This window comes from Chrysochloris asiatica, unplaced genomic scaffold, assembly GCF_000296735.1.
Source record: "Chrysochloris asiatica unplaced genomic scaffold, ChrAsi1.0 scaffold00099, whole genome shotgun sequence".
Taxonomy (NCBI): domain Eukaryota; kingdom Metazoa; phylum Chordata; class Mammalia; order Afrosoricida; family Chrysochloridae; genus Chrysochloris; species Chrysochloris asiatica.
In genome coordinates, this window is record NW_006408617.1 from 10737858 (window position 1) to 10750270 (window position 12413).

General features: G+C 39.2%; 1 protein-coding gene across 4 annotated transcripts in view; it reads right to left on the minus strand.

Moving 5' to 3' along the window:
- Positions 1-12413, minus strand: part of ABCB11 (ATP-binding cassette, sub-family B (MDR/TAP), member 11) — a 109481-nt gene that overhangs the window by 50645 nt on the left and 46423 nt on the right. For 2 of the 4 annotated variants that reach the window (XM_006867017.1, XM_006867015.1), the window contains exons 11-15: positions 9175-9285; positions 5594-5719; positions 4100-4303; positions 1407-1577; positions 104-305 (exon numbers count right to left, since the gene is read on the minus strand). In XM_006867017.1, the coding sequence (XP_006867079.1) occupies positions 104-305; positions 1407-1577; positions 4100-4303; positions 5594-5719; positions 9175-9285 (814 nt within the window). Of the gene's footprint in view, positions 1-97; positions 306-1406; positions 1578-4099; positions 4304-5593; positions 5720-9174; positions 9286-12413 lie in introns of all 4 variants that reach the window. The other 2 variants (XM_006867016.1, XM_006867014.1) reach the window with 1 other exon arrangement.

Genomic DNA, 12413 nt, shown 5'->3' on the forward strand with positions numbered 1-12413 from the left:
TAAGAATATATATATATATATACACATATGTGTATATGTATTGTATGTATCTATATATTTGTTGCGTTCAATGTGCAACCATGCATAAAGGAAAGACACTTGCCCTGCACATCTGTTTGATTGTCAGTTCCATCTCCTTGAGTTTGCAAAGTCACTAGAGTGAAGTAAACTCCTTTTCTTTCCAACAGTTCTTCATGAGTGCCTCTTTCCACTGCTGTGCCATGTTCAAACCCAATAATGACATCTGCAGCTCTGACCGTGGACAGGCGATGGGCAACTGAGACAATCGTATGCCCATGCTGAATCTGTAAGCATACACAACGCACCATTAAGTGAGACTGTAAAACAGAGCTTACATTCTCTTTGGGATCATCTCAGATCCAATATATGTCAGAGCCTTGGTCCCTGGAAAAATCTTCAAATCGGCTGTCAGACATCAGGAAAGGCCAGTAAACTTTCTCATGACCATCAACACCAATGCCCATTGTTCTGATTGCTACTACTAATTGACAGCCAAGAAAAATTTTAATTACATATTTTAAGACAGACTGAACAAATTTTGAATGTATTACATGCAGTTTCTAGAAACAAATCATAATTGTCTTCTGTTCATCTGTAATCTGTCAATGTTTTCTCAATAGCCATTCAGAATCCATTGATTCATGCAGTATTCAATGTAGTCGATTCTTGTTATGAGGTAATGTTCTATGAGGGTGTCCATTACTCTGAATGAGAGAATCTTGAACCATGGCTATTGGGAAAATATAACGTTATGTTCCTGCTAGCCTCTGGTCATGATATTTTTATCTTCTAATCGGTACATGACCTTGTTTTACATGTTTCTCTGTTTATAGACAGTTTGATCTATAATGCTGATTTATTAACATTAAACTTGCAGGCTACAACATTGGTACTCCGGCTTGAACAAAGTTTATCAATACTCTTATTTCCTCTGTAAGCACATCACATTGTCTTGTGCTTAAGAACACTAGACAACATTTCACAATTACACTGGACGGCCATTTTTTACAACAAATTGTTAACAGAAAGCAAAAAAAAAAAAAAAAAAGCACATATAAGTAGGCTGCAAAAAAGACACTTGAAGGCAGAGTTCCCAGCTTGTTCCAACTCATTTGGGAACATGGGCAATAAGCAACACAAATTCTTCACCCCCCTGAAGATGTGTTCAGGTAGTCAAAGTGCCACAAGTATTGATTTGAGGTTGTAAATAAAAATTTTAAATTAACTGAATTTGCAAATATGGAATCTGTAAATCATGAAGCATGACTGTGTGGTTTCCTCTCTCTCTCTTTTCTCTCTTCCCCTTCCCCAGTGAGCTGCCTCTCCTACAGCAGCCCATGCATTTTCACACGGGCCTCAGAAATGAACTCAGACTTCCAACAAACCTTACTCAGTGCTCCTTGAACCATGGCTTCACTCTCATTGTCCAGCGCTGAGGTGGCCATGTCCAAAAGCAGGACCTTGGGGTTGCGGACAAGTGCTCTGGCAATGGCTACTCTTTGCTTCTGGCCACCACTCATCTGGCTTCCACCTTCTCCAACAAGGGTGTCAAATTTCTAGGAAGACCGTGACAACCAGTAACCAAGGGAGAAGCATTTGATGGTTCCTAGCTTTCTCCTCAGGCATAAATTTACACAGTTCCAATTTTCATGGAAAGTCCCCTTCCTGAAACAGGTTATTGTCCAATCAATATATGTGTGTGTGCGATGGAGAAATTGATTTATGTTTTCATCCCCAGGTTCACTGGACTGTATAAATATTCCTCTTTAGCTCAACTTCAAATAAAAATTTTGAGGCAAAGTAAAAATTAGTTTGCTGTTGTTAAGTGCCATCATGTCAGTTCCAACTCATGGCGACCCAAGGAGCAGCTGGTATGTTTGAATCACTGACCTTACAGTGAGCAGTCCAGTGCTTATCCCACAGTGAAACACCAGGGTCCTAGAAATTCATCTTAAATGGTTAATGTTGTTGTTGTTAAGTGCCGTCGACTCTGTTGCAACTCAGAGCAACCCTGTACATGGTTTCTGAGGAGTGGTTCGGTGAGCTTGGACCACCGACCTCACGATTCAATACGATACTGCAGTCCAGTGTATTAATCCACAGTGCCACACCAGGACTCCATGGTTAATACACATCATCAAACCCTTGTATCTTATCTCTTGATATACCACACAGCCAAAGGCAATGTAAAGCTAGTTGTATCATTATTACCTTCAACAGCAAATTGTTACTGAACTCTTGTGTGTCTAGCACTACATTGGAATATAAGGCACTGGTGGTCCAGCTGTTATCTTGTTTATTATTAGCCCACCTTCACTGAGCATCTACTATGTGTCTGGAATGTGCTGAGCTATATATGCTTACCATTTAAGTCTTATACCCATCCTATGAGGTGTGAACGGCTGTTCTTCTCAACTGATGGATGAGGAAGTACTGGGGTATAAAAGGCTAAAGTAATTTGCCCAAGTTGATAAAGGTTGTAAGTAGAGAAACTGGGATTTCTACAGAAGCAGTTTGATTAGAAAATTTACACTCCTTCACCACTTGTTGTTGTTAAGTGCCGTCGAGTCGTTTCCAACCCATAGCGACCCTATACAGGGTTTCCGAGGGTGTAAATCTTTACGGGAGTAGAACGCCTCATCTTTCTCCCGCGGAGCGGCTGGTAGTTTCGAACTGCTGGTCTTAAGGTTCGCAGCCCGATTCGTAACCACTATGCTACCAGAGCTCCTTCACCACTAGACTGTATCAAACTCACAACTGCAATTCTATTCATAAAGGTAACAGACTCTGGAGCTAGATTGCTTGGATGTGAACCTTCTCTCTTGCTTACTTGCAATGTAATCGGTATCCTTCCACCCAGAGGTGTCTCAGAAGAAAAGTCTGGCTATTGAAAACCCTAAGGAACACAGTCCTACTCTGACACATATCTACAAATGGGAGTAATAATAGTAGTTGCTTGGCAGGATAGCTGGGAAGGTTAAGTGAGTTAATGGATATAAAGCACTCAGAACTGTGCCTTGTACCTAGTAAAAACCATCACATGTTTTGCTAGTTGTCATCAACTCGATTCCAACTCATGACCACTAATTATAATTCTTCCTTGACTTAGCATACCAATGCCTGAGAAATTCATATGTACACAATAATTCTGAGGAAAGTGTGTTTTGTTTTGGGTGTTATTATTTAGAAAGGCTATACGTGAGGCATTGTTTTAAAATATTGTGATGTTGTCACAATATATTAATCATAATAGAACAGAACAGTGGCAGTGGTAGACATCAAAGGAGTGCTGATGGCGAGTAACTAGGTGGGGAGAGGTCAATCACTGCAGCATAGATGGCTACTCATGGGCTTGGAAGACCACAGGAGCTTCTCCCCAAAGCAGATTACACAGCATTGTCTTTGTGGACTATGTTATGCCAACTGACCTTGATGTTCCCCAGACCCAGCGACTCATCCCCTCAAGGTGTTTGGTATGGCTAAGAAGTTTCCATAACTTTGCCAAAGGAAGCATATTAAAAGAAAGTTTGGTAATTTTTAATGTTAACCCAACTTTTTTTTTTTAGACAAAGGGGAAAACTCATGGTATTAATCATAGGCATGAAACTAAAACATGACATTAGACATTTAAATTATTTAGGACTCAAATCAAAATACATACATATTCAAAACTCAAAACTCAGAATTATTATTTTAAAAAAAGAACCAGGCTTACTTGTCAGAAAGAGACGGTAGGAGCCTGAGACTCTGGGACTATGGTTGCCCACCCTTGACCACCCTTGAGGTCTAGAAAGGAACTCACCCTCATGGACCACAGTTTTCAGCCAAGCAGTAGATAGTAGATACTAGATGTTGCTGGTAAGTACCGTGGAGTCAGTTCCGACTCACAGCGACCCTGTACAGGGTTTCTGAGGCTGTAAATCTTTACAGGAGCAGAATGCCTCATCTTTCTCCCATGGAACAGCTGGTAGTTTCAAATAGGTATATATATTTTTATTTTTTTTTTAAGACATGCATATGACTTTTTTTCCTTCTCTGACTTTTGGATTTCTGCCCTGGAAATACAGAGCTAAGGTACCTGTGGCAGGTTCATGATGAAATTGTAGGCATTGGCTTCCTTGGCAGCTCGGACTATATCCTCCATTGTTGCATTTGCTCGGCCGTATCGAATATTTTCTGCAATTGTGGTGGAGAACAGAACAGGCTCTTGCTCCACTATGCCAATTTGAGCTCTAAGCCACTGAATGTTAAGAGAGCGAATGTCATGGCCATCTAGGGTCACCTGGAGCATGTAAACACAAAGTCACATCTCTTGGAATCAACCCTTCAAGGTTCTGAATCAAAATATTATTCTGTACTTGGGAAGAGAAGTGGAGTGACCAAATTGTAAGTGGAACTTTTTCTCTTGTACTATGATTGGTTAAGGTTTGCAATACAGTTGACCCTGGGTATCCTGCTGTGCATTCAACCAACCTCAATGAGGTTGGGAGGGAAAAAAAAAAAAGAAAGAAATTGAGTGGTCAAAGCAATATCTCAAAGGCTTATAGGGAATGTAAAGTACTATTTTCATAGCATTTGTATTATATTAGGTATTTTAAGTAATCTGCAGATGATTTGAAGCATAAGGATAATTATATAGGGTACGTACAAATATTACTGACATTTTATGTAAGGAAGGAACTGAAACATATTTGGGTTTTGGTATGGTATGAGGGATAGGGATGGAGAGGAGGGGTACAGGAATCAATGCCCCAAGGACACCATGGGACAACTGTATATAATTGAAATCAAGGATGGCTGCTGCACAGTTCATTGCAGAAATACAAATGATATAAAGATCATTTCATGCAACCTGTTTGGCCCATAAATGGTAAGTTTTTAACTCCTTGGTATGTTTTAATTTATGATGAAAAGTGGGCTTCCAAACATGCAATGAATACAAAGGATGATCTTCATCTTGTATGCACAAGCATATGCTTTATAGTAAACCGTACTTTGTAGACACTGAACAACAACAATCTTTATGGCTGCATCTTTGTCTGAAAGAGTAGCTACTGGGTTCAAATCACAGACATCTCAGTTAGCAACTGAGCACTTACTCATCAGGGCTCCTTTTAGAGTCAAATAAATATAAAGAAAAGATATTAAGTGGCTTGTGAAATTAGATAATGAGTGTTTTTTAAGTCCTAACTTCTTAAAGCAGTGACCAAGAGCAGTTTCCTGCTAATTTCTTGTCATATTAGCTTTTTGACACTATGTATTTTGGGAACTTAGAGAAACAGTCATGATTTCGTTACAATACAATGAAAGAAATGGAAAATTTAGTTCACTGAAGAGGCCACAATACCATTTTGCGTATATCTTAACATTCCATTACATCACTGAATGAACCAACTGGTTATTCATTTAACACTGTCCCATGTGGGGACGTGCCCAGTCATTCACTCAGAAATCACTTCAATCAGCTATGCCCGGACACTGTCAGTGTATGCTAAGCCTTTGTGTTTGGCCAGCACATCCCATACACACTCCCCTCGTTCCAGGGTATGCGAGGCTTCTGGAAGACACACACCATGCCTTCACTGGGGTCGTAGAACCGCTGAATGAGCTGCAAGGCTGTACTCTTCCCAGCTCCACTGGATCCTACTATAGCTGTCATTTCACCTGATTTAATGACCATGCTGAGGTTACTCAAAATCTAGAGAGAAGAGAACACAACAGAGTATAGGTTATCAGACTGTACCTAACCAAGCTATTAAGTTACCAGTCAGCATGCTTTGTGAAGACGTGTGTGTGTGTATGTGTGTGTTTGTTGTGTGTGACACAAGGCCCCAAGATATCCATAGATATCCATAGATATCCACCATTAACTAGCAAATTAGTAAATAGTGCCTAGAACAAAGTTTTAACATTTGTTGTTGTTGAGTGCCATCGAGTCGGTACCAACCCATAGCAACCCTGTATAGGGTTTCCAAGGAGCAGCTGGTGAGCTTGAACCTCCAACCTTATCATTCAAAGCAACTTTCCAGTCCAGTGTATTAACCTACAGTGCCACACCAGGACATTTAGCACATCCATTTATTTATTTATTTATTTATTTTTAACTTAAAGCAATGGAATTGTATATAATGGCCAAACTTGGGCTGTCAGCAAGTCCACACACTCTCTGAAGGCTGTAGAGAAAGATGCTTCCTGGTCTCTTCAGCTTCTGGTAGGTCCAGGTATTCCTACGAGTTGAGCTGCTAACCTCAAAGTCAGTTGTCTGAAACTACCAGCTGTTCCACAGAAGAAAAGATGAAGCTTCCTGCTCCCAAAAAGATTTACAGCCTCGGAAACCCTACACAGGGTTGCTGTGAGTCTGAACCAACTCACAGCACACCACCACCACCAGCAATAAATAAAAATGATATATATTAACACTAAATTTAATACACCATGATAACGTTTTAAATGATACTCCAAAATCGCACTTAAAATACTTCTGGCATACTAAGGTATTACAAGGAGACTGTTCCAATTAAAGTTAAATTCTAGTTAAAGAAAAATACATTGTTAGAAATAAAGTACGAATTAACTGATCATAGAATAACAATAAGTCAATTTACAAACTTTCAGCGTTCATGCACTTGCATTGTATGTGAACATATTTTAATGGATTTCCCTAATAAAATGTTGGTGGTGTTTTTACTAGGCTCAAAGGTAGGGAGGGATGGTGGTAAAAATCTACACCAATAACGTTTTTTATTTTAGTGCTTATGGAAAGGGGATTTGGAGTACTGTGTGTAACAAAATGTCATGTGTCTTTCATTCCATATTAGAGAGTCAGGCTTTTAAATACATTTTCAGATACTGGGCTATATTGTCTATATGCTTCAGCAGGCAAGCAGACAGGCAGGCAGGCAGGTAGGTATCCCGTGTTCTTTTGGTCTTTATAATACTCCCTATACAATGTGGGCATAACAGGGCTACTGGCGTGTTTGAAGCATAAATGAAGAACATTTATGGACCTAAGTTCTGGTAGCGTAGTGGTTACGAATCGGGCTGCGAACCTTAAGGTTAGTGGTTCGAAACTACCAGCCGCTCCGCGGGAGAAAGATGAGGCTTTCTGCTCCCGTAAAGATTTACACCCTCGGAAACCCTGTACGGGGTCGCTATGGGTTGGAACCGACTCGACGGCACTTAACAACAACAAAAGAAGGCTTTATAAAGCAAACTATTGGCACTGGGACTAGAAGATACAATAGAAATTAAATTAACGTACTTCACTTCAACTAATTATTTGTTGAGCAACAATTATGAGCTGGTTCTGAATACCTGCTCTAAAAAAAGTTGTTGTTAAGTGCAGTTGAATCAATTCCAACTCATAGCTACCCTGCACTCATAGCTACCCTGTATAGAATATCCAAAGAATGGCTGGTGGGTTTGAACCCCTGACCTTGCTGTTAGCAGTCCAGTGCTTACTCTATAGCACCACAGCAGAAGTCCAAAGGAGGTTATAGCCATCCTTTATTAAGTGAGTGAGTGCTACTTTGTGATTTATATTTTTCAAAGCATTGTCATATACATTTGTTGTTGTTGTTTTTAAGCACCATCCAGTCAGTTCCAACCCATAGCAACCTTGTATATGGTTTCCAAGGATCAGCTGGTGAACTTGATCCAATGAGTTTGTGGTTCAAACTGACTTTGCAGTCCAGCACATTAACCCGCAGTGCCACATCCAGACTCATCTATTATATACATTATAACATGATGTTTACATACTTATGTGATTTATAACATTAATCAGAAATAGATTTCAAATATATAATTGGAAGGAATCTCATACTCTGTAGCACTTCGAAACTACCAGCTGCTCTGTGGAAGAAAGATGAGGCATTCTGCTCCTATAAAGAATTACAGCCTCAGAAACCCTGTACAGGGTGACTCTGAGTCAGAACTGACTCCACGGCACACAGCCACCACCACCAGTATCAGAATTACAGTATACTAACGTTTCACCTCTATTATATACATTATGACATGGTATTATATATCACAATCTTATGTGATATATAGCATTAATCAGAAATATATCTCAAATATATAATTGGAAGGGGCATTATATACTCTGTAGTATCAGAATTACGGCAAACTAACATTTCATTGTATTTGGATTCACAATCAACATTCTTGAAAGCAGCATCTTGCATTGGGCAAATATGCTGCAAAAGACCTCTTTAAAGTGTTAAAAAGCAAAGATGTCACTTTCAGGACTAAGCTGTGTCTGACTTAAGCTGTGGTATTCCCAACAGCCTCATATGCATCTGAAAGATGAACAGTGAATAAATAAGGAAGACCATAGAAGAATCCATGCATTTGAGTTCCGGTGTTGGCGATGAATATGGAAAGTACCATGGACAAACAAATCTGTCTTAGAAGAAGTATATCCAGAATACTCCTTAAAAGCAAGGGTGGCATATCTTTCATGTTGTCAGGAGGAAACCAGTCCATGGAGAAGGACATCGTGGAGGGTCAGTAAAAAAGAAGATTTCCCAAAGATGGACTGACAGTGACAGCAAGAACCGGCTCAAATGTGACAATTGTGAGGACACAGGCACAGAACCAGGCAGTGGTATGACGTTCTGGTGTACCTGGAGTTGCTGTGAGCCCGAACTGACTCAACAACACCTAACAGTAATGACTCTGGATGACCACCAAGTACAAGACAAGTGAGCGCAATATCATAAGGTTATCTTCCTACAAAGACTGATCCAGTAATCCTTGTGAACATAAACTACAAAGACAGCACCTTTCCTTCACTACTTCATACCCTACTCAGTGTGCTCTGCCTTCTGCAAACTCTAAGGAAATAATTAATGAAGCTGTACTTCTTGAATTTTCAGAGTGCCTTGAAGTTTAACTGAAAGGGTTGTCAGAGGTCACCTGAAAGGGTTTTCCAATTAAAGGAATCTGCATGTATAACTATCATAAAGGAATGTAGTATGTCACCTGAAAATGTCACAACAACCAAGGACACTTCCAGAGAAACATGTGTCAGTTCCCTGTTCCTGGAAACTGAGTCAGCCTTCAGAACAACAAGTCATTTGTGGCTCTGGGAATTAATCATCATAAATGAAAATGTCCATTGTTTCTGGGACAAAGATTGCAACTCACCTTCACGTCGGGTCTGGAGGGATAGTAGAATGTTACATTATGGAATTCTATTTCACCTTTGATTCGATCCAACTTGTAACCATCTTCTGACATGCAGTCAATGACTGGTTGCTACAGCGAAAAATAAAAAGATAAATAGAAACAAATTGTAACACACACACATATATGTATATAATATTTATATGACATTAAACTTTAAATGTCAATTTGAATTCACTCAAAAAACAGGAAAAGTACCAGGTAAAACACTGCTGATGTGCTAAAAAGATAAATTGTTAAATTGCTATCAAATTAAGTACTTGGGATTACTACTGATAATAATGCTGTTGTTGTTGTTGAGTGACATCAAGTCGCTTTTGACTCAGATTCCATGTGGCAGAGTAGAACTGCCTCAGAAGGTTTTCTTGGCTATATAATCTTCCAGAATAGATGGCCAGGACTTTCTTCCCAGAGCCACTGGGTGAATTTGAACTATCAACCTTTTGCTTAGAAGCTGAGCACTTAACCACCATTTACCAATATCTTACTATATATGAAAGTCAAGTTGTTTTAACATGCTTTTGAAAATTATGTAATCGTCAACATACCTAAGCAGACAGGTGAGATATCCATTTTTCAGTTAATAAAAGTAAAGTCTCAGAGAGGTAAAGTATCTATCCAAGCTGGGGTCCAATAGTAGTCTCTTTTTGAGTATCCACTATTGTTGTTGTTGTTGTTAGGTGCCATCGAATCAGTACCGACCAATATCGACCTTATGCACAGCAGAATGAAATACTGCCTGGTCCTGGGTTAACCTCACAATTGTTGACACGCTTCAGCCCATTGATGCTGCCACTTGGCCAATCCATCTTGCTGGGGGTCTTCATCTTTTTTTCTGACCCTCCACCTTGCCAAACATGATATCCTTCTCAAGCGACTGGTCCCTCCTGACAATATGTCCGAAGGATGAGCGATGAAGTTTGGCCATCCTGGCCTCCAAGGAGCACTCTGGCTGTACTTCTTTTAACACAGATCTGTTTGTTCTTTTGGCAGCCCATGACACTTTCAATATTCTCGTCCAACACCATAACACAAAGGCATTAATTCTTCTACGGTCTTCCTTATTCACTGTCCAGCTTTCGCATGCATATGAGGTTAGTGAAAATACCATGGCTTGAGTCCAGCGCACCTTAGTCCTCAAGCTGACATCCTTGCTCTTCAACACTTTAAAAAGGTCTTGTGCAGCAGATTTGCCTAATGTAATACGTCGTCTGATTTCTTGACTGCTGCTTCCTTGAACGTTGATAGTTGATCCAAGAAGAATCCTTGACAACTTCAGTCTTTTCTCTGTTGATAAGAATGTTGTTTACTGGTCCAGTGGTGAGGATTTTGTTTTCTTTACATTAAGATGTAATCCATACCAAAGGCTGTGCTCTTTGATCTTCATCAGTAAATACTTTAAGTCCTCTTTACTTTCAGCAAGCAAGGTTGTATCATCTGCATATCACAGGTTGTTAATGAGTCTTTCTCCAATTCTGATGCCATGTTTTTCTTCATATAGCCCAGCTTCTTGGATTATTTGCTCAGCATACAGGTTGAATAAGTATGGTGAAAGAATATAACCCTATCACACACCTTTCTTAATTTTAAACCATTCAGTGTTCCCATGTTCTGTTTGAACAACTGCCTCTTGGTTCATGTACAGATTCCTCATGAACACAATTAAGTGTTCCAGAATACTCATCACTATAGATAATTAATATCTATTATCCTCAAGTATTTGATGTCTTCAAATACTACCAACTTTCAACTTATGTTCTTAGCTTCATCTGTGTTGTTATTAGTGAATCTAGATAGGACTTGGAGTCCTGAGTTGGTGCTGCAGGATAATGTATTGGACTGCAAAGTCAGTTTGAACCATAAGATCAGCAGTTCAAACCCACCAGCCACTCTTTGTAAACCCTATTCAGGGTTGATATGAGTTGGAATTGATTCAACGGCACTTAATAACAACAACATCTAGGACTTAGCTATTCTAGTTCATCAAAAAATGAGGATCACCTTCAACATCTAAAACAATCTTCCTTATCCCACACTTGTGAAAGAAATTCATCATCAAAGCTCTACTTGAGGGTATAATGTAATCTACTTTCTTCTTTTTGTGTCTCTTGTAAAGATATAAAAATAATTTTACATGCCTTAGTTTTCAGTAATATTCGATTGTTTCTGGTACATTTACAGTCATCATCTTATTTGAGCATATAGCAACCCTAAGAATGAGGTACAATTTGGATAGCTCAATATTTTTATGTGTTTCATTTCAAATAATATCCATTTTTTAAAATAAAAAGACAAAATCATTTCCCAAACCCCAAAATCCAAAACAGACAAAGTGATGAAGAGGTTCTTCAGACAGGTTAGAGCCTCAATGTTTGGCAGAAAGTATCCATAGTTCAGGGGGCCCTACAAAGTATCTTTCTGAACTTTCAGGGTTTCTGATTCTTAGTCTAGAACATTTTTTTCAAAAAAAAAAAAAAAAAAAAGACATAATATCTTCTCACTTCTGTTCTTGGATTTCAACTTACTAACTTGCATGCTTTAACAGCAAATCTTAACAAGGCTACTAAGGCATTAATAAACTCATAGAGACTTACTGTTATTCTCCAATTGTATGAATCTAGCCTTAAAGCCCTGCATTACCTGGTCCCTTCCCATTCCTCCAACCCCCGCCTCATGCTCACTCTGAGGATCTCTCATTCAGCCCCTTGAATCATTTCCCATCATTTATCTCTGTCACCAGCCACCTCCCCATGCTCGCTTCCCATGCCCCACTGACCTCCTGTGAACTTTGACTCATGGAGATATATATGTGTCAGAGCAGAACTATGCTCCATAAGGTTCTCTTTCTTTTTTTGGTTAAAGTTTTATTTTGTTGTTGTTGTTGTTGTTATTGATGAGAATATGCATAGCAAAGTACACACCAGTTTAACCGTTTCTACATGTACAATGCAGTGACATACACTGATCACATTCTTGGAGCTGTACAACCATTCTCACCTGTTTTTTTGAGTTGTTCTTCCCTCATAACTTAAATTCGTTGCCCTGTAAGGTTCCTACCTAATCTTTTGAGTTGTTGTTGTTAATTTAATTCCATAAACTTGGGTAATTCAAAATACATTGCTACTAGGGTTTCAATCCATAATAAATGGATCTGTTCCAAATAAAACATGCATATACATGTATCTCTATGATCGTGGATG